Consider the following 22,087-nt stretch of genomic DNA (forward strand, 5'->3'; position numbering starts at 1 on the left):
CATTAATTTTTTTTTTCCAATCATACTGGAAAAAGTAGAAAGGACTAGGTATGAAACTAGATTAGCCATGAATTGATCTTTATTGACGTTATGTCATCAGTACCTAGGCACTCATCTCCACTCTTGGATATATTTGAAACCTAGGCACTCATCTCCACTCTTGGATATGTTTGAAATTTCCATAATAAAACTTTAAAGAAGAGGGATGCCTGGGTGACTCTGCTGGTTAAGCCTCTGCCTTCAGCTCAGGTCATGATCCCAGGATCCTGGAATCAAGTCCTGCATCAGTCTCCCTACTCAGCATGGAGCCTGCTTCTCCCTCTGCCTCTGCCCCACCGTTTGTGATCTCAATTTCTCTGTCAAATAAATACAATCTTGAAAAAAAAATTTTAATAATCTTTGCATGAAATAAAAAAAAATCTGAATAAATGGAAAGATATACTATGTTCCTGGCTAAAATTTTGCAAAGATGTTAAATCTCAAATTAATCCAAGGGGGTTAATATAATTCTAAATAAAGTACAGGGCATGGGGCTCCTGGGTGGCTCAGTCGTTAAGTGTCTGCCTTTGGCTCAAGTCATGGTCCCTGGGTCCTGGGTTTGAACCCCACATCAGGCTCTCTGATCAAATAAATAAATAAAATCTTTAAAAAAATATCCCAGGGCAAAGTTTTTATATTAAAGAAAAATATTTCCAACATCCATTTGGAAGAATAAATAGATAAGAACAGGTCATTTTGTTGGAGAGTGAATGATGACCTGTCCCCCTAGATGAAACATATTTTGAAGCTATGATAATTATATCATTATATAATTTACCAACTGTTATATAGTTTGCCAACGTGGATCTGGCAAACAATCAACAACAGTCTGATCCAAAGAATGGGTTCCTCCAAAAATAGAATCAAATTAGATCCTTGACTCATCCTATTTTTCAGACCCTTAATTGACATTTTCTATCCTGCAGTTTATCCACTGAGAGAATTCTTCAATTCCTTATGTTTTAAAGAATTTGTTTTCACCTGAGACAATTTCCCATTTCCCCTATTTGATACGTAGGCTTTGTGCAATACTGGGTCTCACCTGGTGCTTCCAACGGCATTACTTGTTCTTATGAAAGTCTGGTTTCTCTTGAAAATCTTTTTCTGGATATCAAGAGGCATTACATGTCAGGAAAAGTTGTCAACAGAGTAGAAAAAGAATATAGATGGCTGAATTGAGATTTACTAATATCACCCAGATGAAGATGGTAACCCCAGCAAATTTGGCTTCCTTATCTTTCCAACAAAGTCAATGATAACATAAGCAATTACGATTACAAGAGGTGCTTGGATAGGATAGGGGAAAGAGATACTGTAAATCTGGCAATGGAAGAGAATCTTCTTAAAACATGCTCTATACATCATCAATGCATGCTTCTGAGTTGGACTTCAGATGCCTAATCAGCAGCTTCCATGATGACGGTAACCATCATTAAAGAAGTATCCTCAAGACTCTATAAGCCTAACTGTCTCTGTTTCTTATATCAAAGAAGGGGTTAGGAATGGACAAAGAAAACAAGATGCTAGTTATAGAAGCAAAACAGATTAATCTACATCAGCAGAGATATAGTAATACATAATACTCATCTATCTACAAATTTTAAATGATTTAACATTGGCTATTGGGTTACAAGTGGTTTGTATGTTCCTCATTACACTTGATCATATATTTCTCAAAAAATGGAAAGAAGGGAGCCTTGATGGCACAGTCGGTTAAGCGTCTGCCTTCAGCACAGGTCATGATCCCAGAGTCACAGAATCAAGTCCCACATCTGGCTCCCTGCTCAGTGAGGAGTCTGCTTCTCCCTCATGCCCTGCTTCCTGCCCCCCTGCCCCGGCTTGTACTCTCTTTCCCTCTCTCTTTTTAAAATCTTAAAAAGTATAATAAAAGAAATAGATAGATAAATAAGTAAATAAATAAATAAATAAAATGGAAAGAAAATATGAATATTATTTTAAGCCACCTCTGCTGCAACTAACTTTTCTAGACCAGCCTTATCAGCAGGGTTCTTCTCTTACCTGATCTGCTTTCCCCAAACACCTGCTTTTTACTCCATTACTCCATTATAAAACTCTATTACATACATTACATATCATATTTTAATCATCAGCTTGAATCTGTTTCCCCTACTAGCCTTTGAATTCACCTAGGGCAGGGATCATGTCTTACTCACCTAATGCATAAGAGGCTGCACACATTTGCTGGTTGAATGAAACGATGAGTAAGCTAACAGATGCCTATCCCTGCTGACAGCACAGAACAGCAGCTGATTATTAAAAACCTAAAGCCTGGGAGCACCTGACTCAGTTTTTTGGCACAGGTCACAATCTCAGGGTCATGGGATTGAGCCCTACATGGGGCTCCACGCTCAGTGCAGTCTGCTTGTCCCTCTCCCTCTGCTCCTCCCCTCACTCGCAAGCTCTCTCTTTCTCTCTCTCTCAAATAAATAAATAAATAAAATCTTTTTAAAAATAAAAAAATAAAAAGCTAAAACCTATCAACTCTGGTAATAAAGGATAAGATAAGTTGGCAATGTTCCTGCTGTAGAACACAGAATATGCTTGAAACAGAACATAAAAACTGCATCTAATGAAAAGCATCACAGACCTGCACAAGACAGGAATAAACTACTGGGAGGTCCAAGGAGAGGAATGGAACTCCAGAAGGTCAGTCAGAAATGTCTCCACCCGTGGGAAAATTTCCATCTGAGGGAGGTGGCTAAGGCAAGAGCCAGAAGGGTGAGAAGTGAGGGAACAGAGACTGTAACCCCCTGGTGTTTGGAGACCTGTTATGTCACCATTCCATCTCACCTTCTCACCATCTCACACTTCAAGTACTTCCAGGGAACAGTTCATAGGTGCTCAGTGTCACTAAGGGCAACTCTTTTTCTTGTTCAGGATTCAAAGGTCTCTACCCTGAAATGGTGATCTAGGGTATACTCTAGAGATCCAGAAAAATGTCAAGCCTTCTTCCTAGAGTGCTGATTGTCCCAGATGCCCAGAAGAATGGAAATAAAATCTTCTCTCAGGGACAATAACTCCACTCTTCATTTTAAATTATTCCTAAAGATAATTTCTCAAACAAAATATTCAGCAAAACACCAAAAATTGTAAGGTACCTCTCTAGACAATATGAGAGCCAGGAACCACAAATGTAGGAATTGACAGGAATAGCACTCAAGGGAATTTAGATATCAGAGTTTACAGAAGTAGACTGTAAATCTCTGGTTACAATGTTCATGGACATAAAGGCTGATCTTGCAAATGTCAAGAAGAACCTAGAGGCACTATATACATGAAAAAGACTCAGTTAAAATAATAGAACTAGAAAGACAATAAAAAAGTAAATGCTGAATGGATGGCTTTGACAGTTTAGACAAAGCTGAAGGCAGCATTCATGAATTTTGAGATAGGTCATCAAAACTCTCCATAACAAAGCATGAAAGGACACAATTAGGAAACCTACAAAATGCAGTAAGACACAGAGGAAACAGGAGTTCCAGGCTGGCTCAGTCTGTGGAGCCTGTGAATCTTGATCTCAGGGTTGTGTGTTTAAGCTCTACACTGGCTATAGAGATTACTTAAAATAAAATCTTAAAACACACACACACACACACACACACACGAACCAGTAAGAAGGTCTAATATATGTTTAATTGCAGTGCCAGAGAAAGAGAGAGAGGAGGCAGAGTTGATAATTAAATGGATAGTTTTCAAAACTTAGGAAACCTATCAATCCCCAGATAAAACAAGCCCAGTGAAGCCAAAGCAAGATAAAACCAACAAAATACATGTTTACAACATCACAGATAAATAGCAGAAACTTAAAGAAAGCTTGAAAATCTTAAGGGAAGCCAAATTAAAAAGTAATTTTGTCATCAAAAAAATGACAAGGGCTCCTGGCTTCTCAGTTGGAAGGGCAGATGACTCTTGATCTCCGGGTCATGAGTTCAAGCCTCATGTGGGGTGTAAAGATTACTTAAATAAGTATATAAAGTTGGGGGAAAAAAAGTTAACTTTCTAACACTAAAAAGGAAAAAAAAAGAGGGGGGACAGTAAAGTGTAAAAGAAAATTACCAACAGAGTTCTATCTCCAGAAAAAATGAAATAAAGACATTTTCAAAGAAGCAAAGTCTAACAGAATATGCCACCTTTTGATCCACTAAGAAATTCCTAAATATGGTCTTCAAGAAGGAAAATTAGACCAGATGGAACCTCAGAGATGTAGCGAGCAATGAAGATACGTGCAAAAAAGGGTTCATAGCCACTTTTTGTAAAATCCCCAAATGGGAATAACGCAAATGTCCATCAACAGTAAAAAGGATAAATAAATTGTGCTATGATCATACAGAATAGTATAAAACAGAGAAAACGAAGAATCATCATATCGTGTCAAAATATAGATGAGTCTTATGGACATGACGTAAATCTGAGCAACAGCAGCAACCGTGCCAAACCAAATATATATATATGTATATATATATATACACATTGCACGATTCCTTCAGAAGGGAAAAGTAAACTATATTATTTGAGGATCCACACTGCAGAGCAAAACTAAAAAGAAAAGCAAGAAAGTCAAGAATAGGAAGGAGCCCATGAGGGTTTTCTGGGTTTCTGGTTATGTTCTTTGTTGGAATCTGTATGGGAACTACTTGATTATGCTTTTTACAACAATGAACTAAGCCATTTATTTACATCTTATGCACATTTTTGTAATTTTCTTATAGTTCGTAACAATTCATTGAAAAAAAAAAAAAAGACCAACATCTTCCAAACTCCCAAAAAGCCCTCAGAAAGAACTGGCAGAGAAGGTATTGAATTATTTTTGCAATTAACAAAACTCCCTAAATTCTAATTTCCCATCAGTACCATTATGTTTTAAGGGCAGGTATGTTTGCTGTGTGAATTTATGTGCATAAGTGCTTGCACACATGGTCGTACACACCTTGAACTTAAAGATACAGTGACTCTTTTACAGAGTTTCCATTTTCCTATTCTGCCTACAATTTATTTCTTCATTATATGCCATTTACAATTTTCCTACAACTTAGGGTCTAAGTACAATTACTAAAAGCCTATATAAAATAAATCTACATTTACCACCACTGAATTACAAAATCAGAATAAATCTCATCACATGGACTCATATTGACACTTTGAATTGTCATGGAAGAAAAACCTAGGAAAAAATTAACTCCCTGAAAGTTTTTGTCCTTGAAACAACGAAGCTAGAAAGCCTAATTAGGAATGTCAGGTATGTTTTTAGATATATTCGTTGGAAAACAACATACATGACAACTAGAATTGTACAAAGGAAAGCAAATAGAACAATTTATTTCAAGAAGTCATCATACCAGAGAGTAGAAATAGAAAAAAAAATCTTGTTGCAATGAGTTCATAGTAAAATAAAGGGGAAAGGGGGAAAAAAAGGCAGATGCTTGGAATCCATTAAAAATGCAAAAAACAACTTTCATCGACCTGAAGCAGATATAGCATGCTAATTATGGCAAGAATTTTTCCATTAGCTTCATTCCAGGTTTCCTTTTTTGCCCTTACCCTATGTTTCTCGTTTTTCTTGGATTTTAGCTTATGTAATTCTCCCAGATTATGAGACCCTAATCAGTTTTTTGTTTGTTTGTTTGTTTTCAGGTAGGACAGAAAAAGAAAAAAAAAATCAATCTGTTAATAGAATCCTCCTTCTCAGGCATTTTCAACTGCTAGGACACAAAGGTAGAATTTCTTTTTTTTTTTTTTCCTTTTTCATCATTTCTTAACAAATCTGCAGTCTTCTGTGATGATTGGCAGAGAGGCAAAAGTTGGGGTCCCCTACTGAAATGGGAGGGCTGCCATGAAGAATGAATTCTTTACCTGGAAAGATATCAGAGAGATTCCCACACTCTTAGGGTTCTCCAGAAATAGACAGGCAGAAGATATCAAATCCCATAGTGGGCAACACCCCAACTCATCTAAGTCAAACTGATGAAATTAATGTAGCTTACTCAATAGGACCAGGTGGCAGTCACCCAAAGGTTTGAAGGAACTCAAGGATGAAATTGGGAAGCTGTTGGCCAAGATACTGGATCCAACATTACAAACAGCCACAACCAGCAAACCGCAGATTATGAATGTCATTCTGTCCATTAGAAAGGGTCAAGAGAGGACCCAGGGAACCTTAGAAAAGTTAGTATCTCTTCCGCTTGTCCAGTCGCCAATAGAGAACAGCATCATTAGACACTAAAACGAAAATAAGTCCTAAGGGAAAGACAATATGGTTTCTGAAAAAGGAAAGCATGAGTCACTGATTTATTATTGGTCTCTGAGGCATGTAGATAAAAGGCCAAATGTTGGCACAGTTTAGAGTAAAGACATTTTTTAAAAGCCAACATGAAATGGGATGTGAGGAGGTAATGGATATGGCAAACCATATGGTTAAGACAAACAATTTCTACACCCTGTCCAATGTACCAGCAGGAAGGACACTTTTAAGACTGGAAAGAGATCAGGATGTGACGATAAAGGGCATGCTACTTCATCCTACAGGTAACACATTTAAAACACATGACCATTTGATGGTATTGGAAAAAGACACAAAGTAAGTTCACTTCAGGAAACATTTCACTGAGCATTGAGTGTCAGACTTTGTACTAAGTAGGGCGACTACAGCAGTGAATAAGACCCCTTCTGCCCTCCTGGTGTTCAGTCTGCTACATACATGATTCCAAGAACCATAGGATATGTTCTACATTGAGACTTATACCCATTTATGACATGTCGGTAACTACTGATTGAAATCAGGTAGTACAACCACAATTATGCAGTAACTCATTGCTTGGAGCCACAGTGCACAGAGGAGTTAATATATTAGGCTATGTGAAACATAGATCTAGGGGCACCTGGGTGGCTCAGTGGGTTAAAGCCTCTGCCTTCAGCTCAGGTCATGATCCTAGGGTCCTAGGATCGAGCCCCACATCGGGCTCTTTGCTTGCCATGAAGCCTGCTTCCTCCTCTCTCTCTCTCTGCCTGCCTCTCTTGTCTACTTGTCAAGAGAGGACCAGGGAACCTTAGAAAAGTAAGTATCTCTTCCACTTGCAAGCAATATACTTGTGATCTTTGTCTGTCAAATAAATAAATAAAAATCTTTAAAAAAAGAAAGATACATGGATCTAAAACAAAGTACAAATCCTTTGTTAAAATTAACGACAATTTCAGTACCAACACAAAAACTCTAAAACCCAATATTACTGGTCTGTTTGGTGGAAAAAGACATAACGGATTTTGAAAATGTGCAATTCTAACATTAATTATCATATCCCTTTACTTCACAAAGAAGGAAAACAGACATGGAAACAGTGTTTGTCATGACTGATAACACCACGTGAGGGTTTTTTTGTTTTTGATGTGATACACATCGATACACGCATACGCACACATTTCCAAAAGCCTCCTGAAAAGAAAATCAACTTTGGTTTATTATAATTAAAAAAAAAAAAAACTTTAAAAAGGAAAAGGCTAATGACCAACCATGTATTTGATGAATTCTGCCAGTTTTATGCAATCTCAACCTTGCTGAAAAATCTAAAACTTTTCTCTGTTCAGCAACAACATCCAAGACACAGAGAATAATTTTGGCAGCTTCAAGCACGGGAGATTGATGTCTCTCCTACAAGTGAAATGCTCCTTTTTTTCTAATCAGTTTTAAACACCTACCTTCCCCTTTTTCTGCCGCATTACCTAGGAGGCTGTCATTCCACGGAAGCTTATAATAATATGGGTGTACAGGGGAAGTGTGAGTGTTCTCTGGCATGAAAAGAAAAGAACTTCTTTGACGATCGGATTGTTCATATTTTCAAACCACCCAATAGCACTTCCATTGGAACTCCATGAAGAAAAACAAGAGCTAAAAAAGAAATCTTCACAAAATCAGGCACAGTGTGTTCCAGTTTCTCTGATAAATCTACTTTCTCTCCTTTCTTTTCTTGCACAATTTTTTTTTAATTTTTATTTATTTATTTGTCAGAGAGAGAGAGAGACCGCAAGTAGGCCGAGAGGCAGGCAGAGGCAGAGGGAGAAGCAGGTTCCCTGCCGAGCAAGGAGCCCGATGTGGGACTCGATCCCAGGGCGCTGGGATCATGACCTGAGCCGAAGGCAGCCGCTTAACCAACTGAGCCACCCAGGCGTCCCGCACATTTTTTTTTTTTAATGGCATAGAGTAATTGTCATTTGCAATATCAGTTACCACTCAGAATAAAAATATAAATAGGGCTGAAAACTCTGTCTTCTTCTGGGGAACCGTACTGGGAAATGATATTACACTTCCTTTTCTCATTTTCTCTCTGCATCACAGGACCTGACCTATAGTATACTTGCGGTGATTGTGTTGAATGAATTTTCTATTCTCTTTTCCCCACTACTCTTTCTCCTAATGAATAACTGGGACTACATTCTGTGCCCTCTAGAATGGAGAAAAGAATGGCAGGCTTATGGGCCTCACAGTTCAAACCTAGCCCAGAGTCGCATGTCAATACCTCTGTCTAAAGAAGATCCCTCAGAAGGAGCTATGTCAATAGATAAAATTAGAAGGAAAATGTTTACGTGTGCCTCTGAGTGTGGGTATACAGATGTCTTGCCTACTAAACTGACAAAGCTAAAAACACCTGTGATGTCAGAGATGAACACACACATATTCAGTTAGTGAGAAGGTCAACAGTATTTTAAGATTTACTAATTTACTTAAGAGAGACAGAGGGAGAAGATGAGCAGCAGGGAGAGGCAGAGAAAGAGGGAAAGAGAATCGAAGCAGACTCCCCACTGAGCACAGATCCTGATGTGGGGCTCTATCTCACGACCCTGAGATCATGATCTGAGCTGAAATCAAGAGTCGGCCCTTAACACACTGAGCCACCCAGGCGTGATGTAAGAGGCATTTTACAAGAAAAATTAGGAAATAAGTATAAAAAGGCATCATGAAAGTTGATCATGGCTCTTCTATGTCTAGGAATTTACTATAAGGAAAGAATATAGGATGTACATGAAGATTTAGTCTCAAAGATGGCAGCCAAATCTCTAATGGCCAAACATTAAAATGACATAATAGAGCGCTTACCTTGTCAGCACATATCCTGAAACAATCTAATGGGTCAACAATAACAAGATCCTCAAGTTAATTATAATATGTCAAAATGATAGACCACTACACAGCTATTAAAACTGTATAGAATGGGATGCCTGAGCAGCTCAGTCCGCTAAGTGTCTCCCTTCGGCTCCGGTCATGATCCCAGGGTCCTGAGATCGAGTCCCTCATCAAGCTCCCTGCTCCTACTTCTCCTTCTGCCTGATGCTCCCCAGGCTTGTAGTCTCTTTTTCTCTCTGGCAAATAAATACATAAAATCTGTTTTTTAAAAAATGTATAGGTTAAACAAAAACCATTTGGTTAAACAAAAAGAGCTTGCTAAAAGCAAACTATGTTGTAATTTTTTTAGATTAGGTAGGTGCATATATATACATTTTAATGTATATACGCAGGAGAAAATATATAAAAGGGCATCTTCAGGTATCGGTATCCTGTCACTCTTTCTTAATTTTTCTCCATATCTAAATTTTCTAATTCTTCTATGATGCATCTAAATTACTACTGAAATTAACATATAAAAATGGACATAAAAAAAATCCGTAGGATCAACACAGTCTATTAAAAAAAATTGTCCAGTGAAATCGTTCAGTGAAACAGAAGTGCCTGTGAGTTAATATAGGGTGATAATGGTCAGTAGAAATGGAGAGGAAAATCTATACTCAGAAAGTCATCTGATTAGCAAGTTTCTCATTTTCATGTATCTGTTGTTTTTTTTTAATAAAAATTCTTTCCAATAAACACTAAAAATCAAAAAACCAATACCGAGATTTCCCCCATCCATGTAACTGATTCTTAGAATACATTGCCTTTTCTTTTAGATCAAAGCATCAAAATTGTCTTTGATCCAAAACAGCCATGTAGTGCCAGCATTTACATCTGAAGTCAACCTATTTATAATCACAGTGGGTTGTTTTTTGGTTTTTTGTTTTTTCATAAACGTCTGATTTTCTTTTTATCCCTATGATGGATAGACGGTTAGTGAGAGTACAACTCTGAGAGCAGCAGCTCTGTTTGTTTTGGTAGTAGTCTTCTTTACTAATACAGGGCATTAAAAATGCAAACACCACAGCTAGTCAATCAGGAAAACAGCATTGTGAATGTCAGGGCTTTGAGGGTACAAATTAGGGAATTAGTTTTTCCCTTAACAGAATTATATTCACTAAGTAATTTGCTTTCTTTTAAGTAGAGTTATCCCCTTCCATTAACTGGAGGAGTAGGTCCAAATTAAAACCACTATTTGTCAATTACCACTGGAGGCACGCTCAGGCCCTGTGTTAGGATGGAGGCAACATAAACTCATCAATTGTAATTTTCATCATTGTTATCTCAGAGTTGTCAAAAGGAATAATTTGGGGTAGGGGAAAAACTGGGAACTCCCAGTTTCTGCTGACATGATGGCAAATATTTCTGAGGCTTTTCCATTCATTTAAATGTAACATTTTTCAGTGAATTTTAATTTTGTGCTCATTCAGTGAATCCTTGCGAGGCACTGCGGATACAGCAGCAAATACAATGGCATAGTCCCTGTCCTCATACAGCTTATGTTCTAGAGGGAAGGGAAGTTAATACATAAGAAATCATAACGATGAATCCTGATGGGCACTTAGGGAAAGGGCATGAGGTTTGAGAAAGAATAATGGGGAGATGCCAGTCCAGCTGGAGAGTCTGGGATCTCTTCCTTAAGGAGTGACATTTTAGCTTCAACACAAAGGGTGACAGTCTTGCACACTCCTCATAATACTCCTCCCTCAAAGAATATTTCATTAGTGACACTCTTTCCTGATCTTCTTCCTATCTTTCTGGCCATTCCGACGACCTCAGCTTTCACAGACTCCGAAGTTCCTCAGGGCTAGGTTCTATACCCTCTTCTCTTCTCACTCCCAAGGTCCTCCCAAGGCAATCCATTCGACCTCTAGGACCCTAGAGAACATCTATGTGTCAGCACTCCCAATATGCTTTTCCAGCCCAGATCACTTTTCCTAGCTCTGGATCTATGTGTCAACTGCCTACTTGAACCCTTCACTTGAAAACTTCATAGGAATCCCAAATTTGATGAAAGCCAATGCTAAAACCAAGACATTTCACTCTCAAGTCTTCTCCTCCCCCAGCAATCTCCATCTGCCTACACATGAACGTTCGCTTAGTTGCCATATCACTAAGCAGGGAGTCAACTATGACACTTGCTTCTTCCTCATCTCCTACATATAACTGGTAACGCAGCCCTGTCTAGTGGCTTGGTAAAGCAGAGCTTGAATTTCATCACAGTTTTCCAACTCCCCTGCCATCAACTCTTGCTTGGATGCTGCCAGTTTCTTCTGACTCTTGCATCCATTCCTGCCCACCTCCATTTCTTTGTCTTAAATAAAAATCTTTTCAGATAACTCCCTGGTTTTAAAATTCTTTCTTTGTCCTGAAGATCAAGGCTAAAATCACTCAAATAGTGAAGACTCCACTTCACCATCCACTGTTCCATCCACTGCCTCATCTCATGTCAGTCTTAGCATTATTCTCTGGGCTTCAGCTACAACAGACTTTTTTTGGTTTCTAAAATGAAGGGGATCTTCCTGGGGATGCCTGGGTGTCTGAGTCAATTAAGCATCTGCCTTCAACTCAGGTCATGAGTTCAGGGTCCTGGGATTGAACCCTGCATAGGGCTCCCTGCTCAGCGGAGGCCTGCTTGTCCCTCTGCCCCTCCCCCTCTTCATGTGTTCTCTCTCTCTCGCTCTCTCAAGTAAATAAAATCTTTAAAAACAATTAAAAATAAAATAAAACAAAATGAAAAGGACCTTCCTTCCTTAAAAACTTGATCCACATTGTTTCTTCTACCTGAAATATCTCAGGTCTCCCTGCTCTGTTTTCTCGGAGTCCCACACTCTTTTCTCTATCAGCTAGGAGTGCATTTGGCTGCAAGAGACAGATTACCCAATGGAAGTGGTTTCAGCAATAATGACATTTAATGACCTCATACCACAGAATGTTTACAACTCATCACTTCCGGGATTCATGCAACAGTTCAAAATCTTTATTCAAGGCCATGACTTGTCCCCTCTCTGTTCTGCCATTCTGTGCACATTCACCTTTAATTTAGGGGCATCGTACTGCAGTTGCTAGGTGGCTATCAGAGCCCTGGGCCTCATGCTCTGAATCAACCACATTCAAGGCAGAAGTAAGGGAAAGGATGCTCTTCTCTTGTGTGTATCACCTCTAGCTGCAAGTAACACCTTTCTCAAGAGCCTCTTCACATTTCCTCTATAACGTACCGACCGTTAACTGTGTCATTTGGTGGCTCCCAGTACAAGGGAGGGAGAAGGGAAGGAGATTGGAATGGCTATGGAATACATGATGAACAGCGTCTGACACATTCTGCAAACCACTTATCAAAATAATAATTAAGTAGGAACATTTTGTTCTTTGTGTCCTCTGTAAGATTATGAGGTCTTTGGCTACAGGGAATGTGTCTGTTTCATAAGCCCAGAATTAGCACAGCACCTGGCCTACACAGGAAGTCAGTTAGTGTTGCTTGAATGATGAATGAATGAGTGTGAAAGAGAACAGAGGCAGAAAATAGGTATAAAAGAGACAGAAAATTGCCAGTGTAAAACTTCTTAAGCTGATTGTAATATCTCACCTCTCATGGTTCAGCTCCCCATTCCAATTAATTTAAAAACAATCTTTTATTTAAAGAAAAATGGTAACTTTTAAAAGTGTTCAGTCCTTTGCATGATGCAAAATAAGAATTTTCCTAACTTCTTAACTCTGCCATGTGAGTCGACATGGGTATTGTTTTTATTGAGATCCAGGAATGAATACTTTTAAAAAAATAAAATTATCACCCCGATAATAGAGTTAGATGATCCAGAAAATTTTGAATTGTCACAAGTACATAAGTGCAAATCAATTCTTGGCGATATCACTCAAAATCATTTGACAAGAAAAACATATAAAAGCTAGAATGTTATTTAAAAGAATAATCATAAAACTTGGGGTCTGAATTTTCCAGCACACAAACAGTTAAGGAAGTCATTCAGATCAGCCAACTGGGGAGAAGGCAGATGTCGAATGCCTGGCACATAAGGGATACTTGACATATTTTTGTTCTCATATCTAAAGCAAGGGAAAACCTGGGTTTATTCCTAACTCTGTCATGTCCTAAATACATTAAGTACAGATAACACTGAGGATGTTCCTTGGTTCACACATGATATAGTAATCCTAAACTACCTTTCCATTATAAAATGAAGTCATAACTAAGGAGTTAAGTGCAAAAAAGTGAAATGATGTTGAATATAGCCAACAGTAGCCAACCTCATAAAATATTAGGGAATCAATTTCTATTTCCCAAAATGTCTCTATCTCTAAATGCAGAATCTGTTCATAGTTTCTGATGGATCCTGAAGGGGAATAAGAAATGTTTCTTTGTCGTAGGTTCTTCTACCTGGACTAAGAATTAATTTACATGAAGACAGATTGACAGGGGGAAAAAAAGAAGTTAGAGTTTTATGATGTGCACATGGAGGCCAAATAATGAGATTGAGACCCCAGTGACCGAGGCAGTTTTTATACATTTCAGATGGCAAGACAATAAGTTTGTGAGGAGTGGACAGGGTAAAGAAAACAGATGTTTGAGAGTTTTAATTAGTAAAAAATTCTAAGCAGAATTTGGGCTGAGGTAGTGATTAGTAAAAAAGTAACAGCTTTGTTTTTACAGCTCTCTTGGCTTTCAAGTTCCTGTCCCTGGTGATAGGATGTGTTCCTACTTCTTACTACAGGGAGGGTATCTTTCATATGGGACATTTGTTTCTGGCTTTCAGGAGGACAGAGGGGGCCTGAATGTCCTCGCACTAGCTAATTCCCATTCAAAGTAATCAATAGCCTTTGGAGTACATTTTGGGTGGCCTGCCCTTGGCCCCTACAGTATTCCCTTTGGATATCTCAAAACACAAAGGGCTCCGACCTACAAATGTCACAATTCATTTTTAAAGAGAGTTGTAACTATCTGCACATGCAAGACTAGGTTTTAATTTTAAATATGGCTTTCATTTGAAATAAAATTCCTTAAAAAGAGAAAATGACTTTAGCATTGGCAAAGGGAGTCCCCTAAGAAGAAAATGTAAACAGATGGCTGAGAAAAATCACCCACATGCTGCACACATATCTTGAGGAGGCATTTCTAAGAATGAAGTGGCACTTCCCAGCCTGGGCCACTTCCCACAAGAATCCTTATTTTACCCAGAAAAAAAACATGGGTTTGATACCTGTGGCCAGGAGGAAACTCAGCAACCCCTTCCCACTTCCCCACCGTGATCCTGACTGGTTTCCAAACTCCCCACAACGTTCCCAAAGAAGCTAATAAATCCGTGTTCAGCGGTCAGCCCCGAGCTAACATATTCCTCTATAAATGTGCTGTTAAGCCCTAGCTAAGCATATTAGGCATTCAATTTAATGTATGACACACATCTGTTCCACTTTCTCAGCAAGCAGAAGTTTCAAGATAACTTAAATCCCAGACTTAATCAAGGAGAACAAAATCTTGGCAATGTTTAAAACTGAGGTTTAAAATATAATCCAAATGAGGGCAAGAGAGACCATTTTGCTGTAACTAATGAGGTTATATAATACCGAGATCTAATCCACAAAATCACCTGAGCAGAAACACTAGATTTTTTTTTCAACTGAGTCTATTTATTTCTCCTTTCCATGCCACCAACATTTACCAAAGACCTTCATATATATCATTCCGAAAGCATAAAAATGTAAGCAAAAGCAAGTCCTCTGCAAAAACAGTAGTTTAACCCCCTCAGAAGCCCAAAGGCCAGAAGAGGAAAACTCACAGATTTGTCTTTTACAAGGAGAGCGCAGCACTGAATTCCGGCCATCAGCATCTTGTGGGGGTTCCAGGCCACGGAGTCAGCTCTGTTATGCAAAAGAAAAAGGACAAGGGAAGGAGGGAACTTAATGAGCTTCTACTGGAGGAAAAAATACTTTCCTTAGCAGCAGTATTCAAGCGCTCAACTGGATTGCTGATTTGAGTTCTCTGGGGAGCTTGGAGTTTTCAAGTAGAACAGTCACTTTATCTCTGGGTTGTCACAGTGTCACTTAAGTATGCAAAGACCCAGAGAGTTTCCCTTGTCTAAATAAGAGGTGCTGGGCCCCAAAACATTTACCTGTGGATGCCCTGCAGAAGCTTCCGGTACTTTCTGGACATCAAAGCTGAGCCACCCCAAGAAGCCTGTTGAGATATTTACATAAATGCAACAATGTTATTTCAATGTTATGTGTTCCCCAGTTCATTGTCATAGAAAACTCTGAGGGACAACCTTAATACTTTGTTGTAAACCCACGTTAAGCCATGAACACTCGAAACACTTGTGCTCACTGCCTCTCACTCCGGCCAACAGAGCCTCATCACGGTAGATGGCCTCCCACAGACCCTTAGAATTTAAATTCACACAGCATAATGAAATTGGTGTATTAGCCTGTTGGCTGGTGTGTGGACAAAAAAGTGACTTGAAAGACACAGTCCATTCCTTCTCCAATCTAGAATCTGAAATAGACAATCTCCTTTGTTTTTACTTTTCAGTGTCATTATTGAAACATAGCTGACATACCATTTTCTATTAGTTTCAAATGTACAACATAGTAATTTGACACTTCTGTATATTACCACGGGCTCACCAAGATAAGTGTAGTCACCATCTGTCACCATACATCGTCAGTACAATATTATTGACTATAGTCAATATGCTGTACTCTGCATCTCTGTGATTTATTTTATAACAGGAATTCTGTGCCTCTTAATCCCTTTCGCCTATTTCACCTCCCCGCACCCACCTGTGTGGCAACCACCAGTTTGTTCTCTGTATTTGAGAATAAAATAGACAATATCCTTTGCAATGCTGACTCTCATTCTCACAGACACAACGTGCAAATGCTGATAGCGAGGCATGGGCTGGGGGGTGGCCTTCTGAATAATGAATGAGCACCTGCTTGACAGGGTGGGTAGAAGGGTATAGAGGAACTCATGGCCCACGAGGAAGGGCCTAGATGGATCCTATTAATTGGATCTTTTCAGCCAAATAGCTTTCAGAAATATTCGCAAATCAAAAAGCTAAGAATGAGAGAAAAGAAGCGTGGGACTTGGGGAAGATGTCCACTGGAGACTTAAACATTACAAACAAAGGACAAAATGGCTGAGAATAGGAAATGCAAGGAAACCCCATGGTCAGGAAGTCTGGAGGGAAGGGAGGGGGCATCAATGTGAGTAATCAGGAAGTCAGACTGGTCCTTGCAATTGAGCAGACTTCTAAGTTTCATTCTGTAGGGCCAGGAAGGGTAATGGATGTGAGGGGATATGAGGGGACCAGCTTGGGCTGTGTTGAACACCTCCACAGTTATTGAACCCATACAATGTTACATTGGGAATGGAGCCATTATTACCTCAAATTTTTGGTAGAAAAACTAACGTTCAAAGGTGGAAGGTGACTTGTCCGAGGTCTCATAGGCATTAAGTATTAGATCTGGGAGCCAAAGCCCATTCCTGCTTCAGGATAACATCACAGCTTAGGGCCACATGGTAGAAGGCAGCATGGGAGCTGAGGGTGATGGGAAGAGAGGAGCTCAGGAGTCTCACACACCACACTCTCACACCTTCCCTTCTCCTGCACCACCTTCTGCCTCCTCTTCCTCCCAAAAAAGCAGACAGATGCTCCCAATGCAAGTGCATGCACGTTTTTTAAATCATGTCAACTCTTTCGAGGCATTAGCTCCCTAGTTTAGAGGAGAGTGGCAGGGTCAGCTCCATCACAGACTTAGTCCTCAAAAGAGTCCTCAAAAGAGCAAACCAATAACCTAAATGTTGAAGAATCGAGGTTTTTCACCTCAGGGAGGGCCGTCATTTACAGGGCTATGACTACCTGTTAGGCACCGCACTTACCAGGTTACTTAACATATTTCTCTTTAATCCGTTAGTTAAGAAATGAATCAGGGGCGCCTGGGTGGCTCAGTGGGTTAAAGCCTCTGCCTTCTGCTCAGGTCATGATCCCAGGGTCCTGGAATCAAGCCCCTCATTGGCTCTCTGCTCAGCAGGGTGCCTGCTTCCCTTCCTCTCTCTCTCTCTGCCTGCTTCTCTGCCTACTTGTGATCTCTGTCAAATAAATAAATAAAATCTTAAAAAAAAAAAGAAGAAATAAATTATAAGCCCAGTCCACACAAGGAAGTGGAAGCAAGGGTGGAATTGAGATCTAGCAGCTTCTAAAGGCCCAGACTTTAAATACAGTGTTTGCTACCTCCCCTGGGACTTGGAAGAAGAGTGCCTGAGGCACGCGTCAGGACGCTCCCCTGGGAGCGCCAAGCTTTGCAGCAGCCACAGCCTCTGCCTCAGAGAAGAGCTGGACCAGCCAGAGCTTTCTAGTCTGAGGCAGAGGCTGAAGTCACATCTGCCCTCCTGGAGAAAAAGAAAACTAAAGTTCTCCTTATGCAGTTGTGTAAATATGCATTGTAATTAACCAAATATAAGACACCATCCAATGGAAGAGTCACCATTTTTGTGTACCCCAAAGAAAGAAAAAAAAAAAAGACATCAACATACCACCTTCAGCTATGTTAAAATGTAAACAAAATCAGTGTATCTTAGAGTTAATAAACTGTTTACTATGCAGGGCAACTCAGTTTTATGAAATGTCCATGAGGATCAGTAATCGTAATTACATTTAAAAAAAACAAAGTAGATGCCAGTTTTTTAAAGGATTTTTTAAGTATTTTATAGAAAATTTCAAGCAGGCCAAGGTGACTACTGCAATTTTGTTGATTTTTATCTTTAAAGTTAATAAACTATATGTGGTGTATAAAGTTTCTTCAAGATAAGCTACATGCCCCTTTATCAAATGTTATCAGCAGATTCAATATTATTATTATAATAATATAATGTAATATTACCTTATATCCAGCCTGTAATATTAAAGCATGCGTGAATATTACCTCAATGTGAGAGCTAATTTCTTTACCAGGTCAGCTAAACTGTTTCCAATTTTGTCTAATACTACTAGATGCCTACTGTGTGTAAATCTTAATAATTTGTGTGGCTTAAACATTTCCTTATAAAAGTGTTTCCTTCAAAAATTCCACCTTCAGTTTTTTTTTTTTAAGAAAATCTAAGGAGGTTTTCATTCATACTTCTAAGTCACAATTCTCTCTGAGCCTCTCTTAAGTCTCTTAATCTCACTCCCAATTTAGAAACTGCTGTACTTGGTCTGCTTTGCATAAACTATATAATCCATATTTGATGTTTCTTTTAGGAGAATGGAATTTTTCAGTACAACTGCTGATAGATTTGATTTTTCCTCCTTATTTCCATAGTCACAAAGTACTCACTTCATATTATCTTTTAGGACATAATGTATTATTATGCTCCGAAGTCTATAAAAATCAATAAGATAAAAGTTGAAATGTGAACAGATACAAATGCTACAATCCCATTTAAAGTCACAAATAATCTACCTGAAGGATTGCCACTGGCATACTAATAGAGCCTGTAACTCGAGGGAGCTTTATATCATGGCGACTTTTACCGAGTATTAGCATATGCTTAATGAGAGCCTTGAGCTGCTGAAAAATTCTCTCTGTAACACACTTTACTTTGAAAGCATAAGATCATACAAACTATAAAAGTATGTGCAGGTATATCCCCCAAGTGCCATTACCTTCCATTCAAAAAGTCAAAAATAGTGTCCTTTCTTTTTCTGCTAAGGAGGCTATGAATCACTCACTTACCAGAAGAAAGTTCCCTATACTGTCAACCGTCCCTTCAATTGGGTTAAATCAAACTAATTAATTCCTGGTTTTACCACAAGAAAAGAAAGAAAGAAAAAAAAAAAAAACCAAAAGCTCAACAATATTCATAACTGTCTGAATGCAAATTTTTAACTCTAGATGAGTAGAATTTGAATAGTTACCTTTAATTAAGGAAAAAATTATTATGAATCACCCCAGGCCTTACAAAATTAATTAGGGAAAAAAAGCCAATTCTTAAAGTCAGGAAATTAGGAAGAATGTAAGTTATCCCGATGTCTCTCAAATAATTATCTATCATGGATCCAGATAAAACCTGCTTTAATTATAACAGGCAATTATATAATGCAGCTGTTTGCATTTTCCAGCTGATCGGAATCATGTAACATCAGAACTAGAAGACTTTACAGACCACATCAGCCACTCCTCTCTTTATAAGTGAAACCAAAGCCTGAACAGCTAAAGTTGCAATGAAGAAGAGGCCAATTGGAGCCCAAAGTCAAGGTCTCTTGATTTTGTAGTTCATTGTGTCCCTGCCTCAATGACAGTAGATTCAAGGGACCAAAGAGAATGGTTCATGGGAGAAGAGGAAATAAAATGGAATCTGGAGAACAAAACCAAAATTTACATTAAGTATTGGGATCTTCTTCTTTATTACCTTATGGAAAATGGCAGATTTATTTCCCTTGATTAGAAATACACGCTTAAATAAAAGTAGCCGGGGACCTCGTGTCTAGTTTCTGAGAACACAAAGGACTTTCCAGCAAAGCTACAAACAGAGTAGAAAGTTAAACCAAAGTGTACATACAAATGCACTTACGTCCACATGAAGCCAGAGGCCGTGTCTCTCACAGATGTCTGCTATTTCATCCAGAGGATCAAAGGCTCCCAAAACAGTTGTACCAGACGTGGCACAGACGAGAAATGGAGCTGCTCCCTGTGAGGAGGACCAACACACAAGAACCATCACCATTAACACTAAGTTTGTCCTGTAATAGGTGGGTAAACATAACGGTTAAGCAGCCAGAAATTTATCTGGTTCCTTTGGAGGTAATGACTCAGATAGGGTGTTTTTCAGCTTCTCCACAATATGGCCGCTTGTCTATTCCAAGAGGTCAAGGAAATCTAGACAATGCTGTGACAACAAGAATCCTTTGTCCCAACTCCATAAGCACTGTTAACTGTTTTTGCTTTCATTTTCTTCCTGAAGTGTTTTCTGTTCTTTATATTTCTCACATACAAAGTGAGTAACCTCCGCTGCAATGACAAAATGGCCTTCTGTGTGATTCCTATCTCCTTTTGGGGGTGATTCACTGAGGCCTGAGTGCCAGCATTGTTACACCTCTGCATAATAAAAGCAAGGATGATTGGAAAATAAACAGCTCCAGGTGCAAACTGTGGAGGCCTGTTTGCCTGTCTCCTTACAGGTAAGTGCAGTTACAAAACAAAGAGAGTGATAAGTACAAATTGACATTAAACTGGGATAGTGTAACCTCATTGGGATACACTCTGCAAAATGGTACCCCAACAGAGAAATCCATTAGAATGTTCTAGAAAAGAGAACCTGTATCACTCCTAGCATGATTCTGCCTCTTCACACAGCTGATGGCTGCAGCTTGTAAAGTGCACAGGTGCCAGACGGCAATGGAGGTGAAGGGTGGGGGAGAAGGGAGACTGTGGGAACATACAGAGGTGAATGGTAATTCCGGCCAAGCTAGCCAAGCACCTTGGCCCTGTAAGAAACTTTATAGCAGCCAGGTAGATGGAAATACATGAGATTGCTTGCCCACAGATTTGCCCCAGTATGTCAGCAAAGATGCATTGCTCACCGTGGAAGTGCCTTGGAACGACAATTTGCAGATGAAGGTAGAGGTGGGGGAAGGGATGAGAATCCTAAGACTCTAGAGCCCTTGAGTACTAAGTGACAAGAACGTTCCCTGCCTATAAAAGTCATTTTACCTTCCATTTAAGATGGAGTCATTTTGTTCTCTCAGTTTTATTCTAAAGCGCAGTTGTTCTTGCAATATACTTTTATGTCCCATTTAATGCCAGAAGTTATTCCTTTTGAACCAGACTCCTTCCCATTTAGCTGACCTTTGACGGAAAGAAGTTATTTCTCAGTGGAAAGTGGGGCAGAGCAAAGACACTTGGGCCCCATCTTTAAATCAAGATGCACAGGAAACAAAGCGACAGTACCCAGTGAATCCATTTGCCTTCTGGGGAGATGGTTGTGACCTATGGAATCCAGTCCACCGGAACCTGTTAGAGCAGGGCCAGTGGGTGGATAGAGCTCCTGGGGAACCACCCTCTTTGGGAATTCTTCCCTGTACTCAACTGTCCACAGATTACATCTTTATCATGCAAGCGACCAAAATAAAATGAGACTGGATTTACAGCAATCATTAAAAGGAAGAGAAAAAGCAATTTCCTAAAAACATGGAAGGTGTCTTTAATGTTTGGACTGTTCCTCGTAAACGATGTGACACCTTGGCGGTAGTGAGAAAATACTTTTGCAAGCTATTATAGCTTATTAATGAATTTTCCTCACCTTTTTACAATCTAGCTATAAATATCAGGCCTCAGAAATCAAACTTTTGCGATCTGGATTTAACCTTCCAATTTTTTTTTTCCTTTTTCGTATCTCCTGCTATTAATGAGAAAATTCAGTGGAAACAGTATTGATTGTGGTCTGCTGATGAGCTGTATTCCCTAAGAAAGTTTGTCATCTGAAACACTCATACACAAAAGTACTTTCAAACATTCAGTGGTTATACGAGTCTGATCTTTTCATGAGATCTTTAGAATCTCTGAAGCTTCCGTGGTTTTCACCATCTTTGGAATGGCATCAAGTAAAGGTCACTGCTCAACAGATTTTTAATGGATTGCGCTGGGCCAGGGAACTGAATCACAGCAGAAAAAAAAAATTGATGAACTATCCCCACATCTATAACAATATGAGTTCAAAGCTTGAAACAAAAGAGCTAGGTTTGAAACTACTGGAAAAAAAAAAAAAAGGCAAAACAAAAACAAAACTTAATCACCAGGTATTATCTCAGTACAGATGCAAGATCTGTCCTTGGAAAATCCAGGCTCAAGTTTTAACTAACTTGAAAGAACACTGAGGAGACT

The 22,087-nt window shown here is 39.1% G+C and overlaps 1 protein-coding gene across 1 annotated transcript in view; it reads right to left on the minus strand.

The window, feature by feature from the left end:
* The window catches only part of GADL1 (glutamate decarboxylase like 1), a 162,798-nt gene that overhangs the window by 91,722 nt on the left and 48,989 nt on the right, over positions 1 to 22,087 (minus strand). Inside the window, exons 9-11 of the mRNA XM_032861030.1 lie at positions 19,779 to 19,895; positions 15,337 to 15,401; positions 15,004 to 15,085 (exon numbers count right to left, since the gene is read on the minus strand). Coding sequence (XP_032716921.1) covers positions 15,004 to 15,085; positions 15,337 to 15,401; positions 19,779 to 19,895 — 264 coding nt within the window. The remainder of the gene's footprint in view (positions 1 to 15,003; positions 15,086 to 15,336; positions 15,402 to 19,778; positions 19,896 to 22,087) is intronic.

The sequence above is a fragment of the Lontra canadensis genome, unplaced genomic scaffold (assembly GCF_010015895.1).
Source record: "Lontra canadensis isolate GAN:19392208 unplaced genomic scaffold, GSC_riverotter_1.0 scaffold20, whole genome shotgun sequence".
NCBI lineage: Eukaryota > Metazoa > Chordata > Mammalia > Carnivora > Mustelidae > Lontra > Lontra canadensis.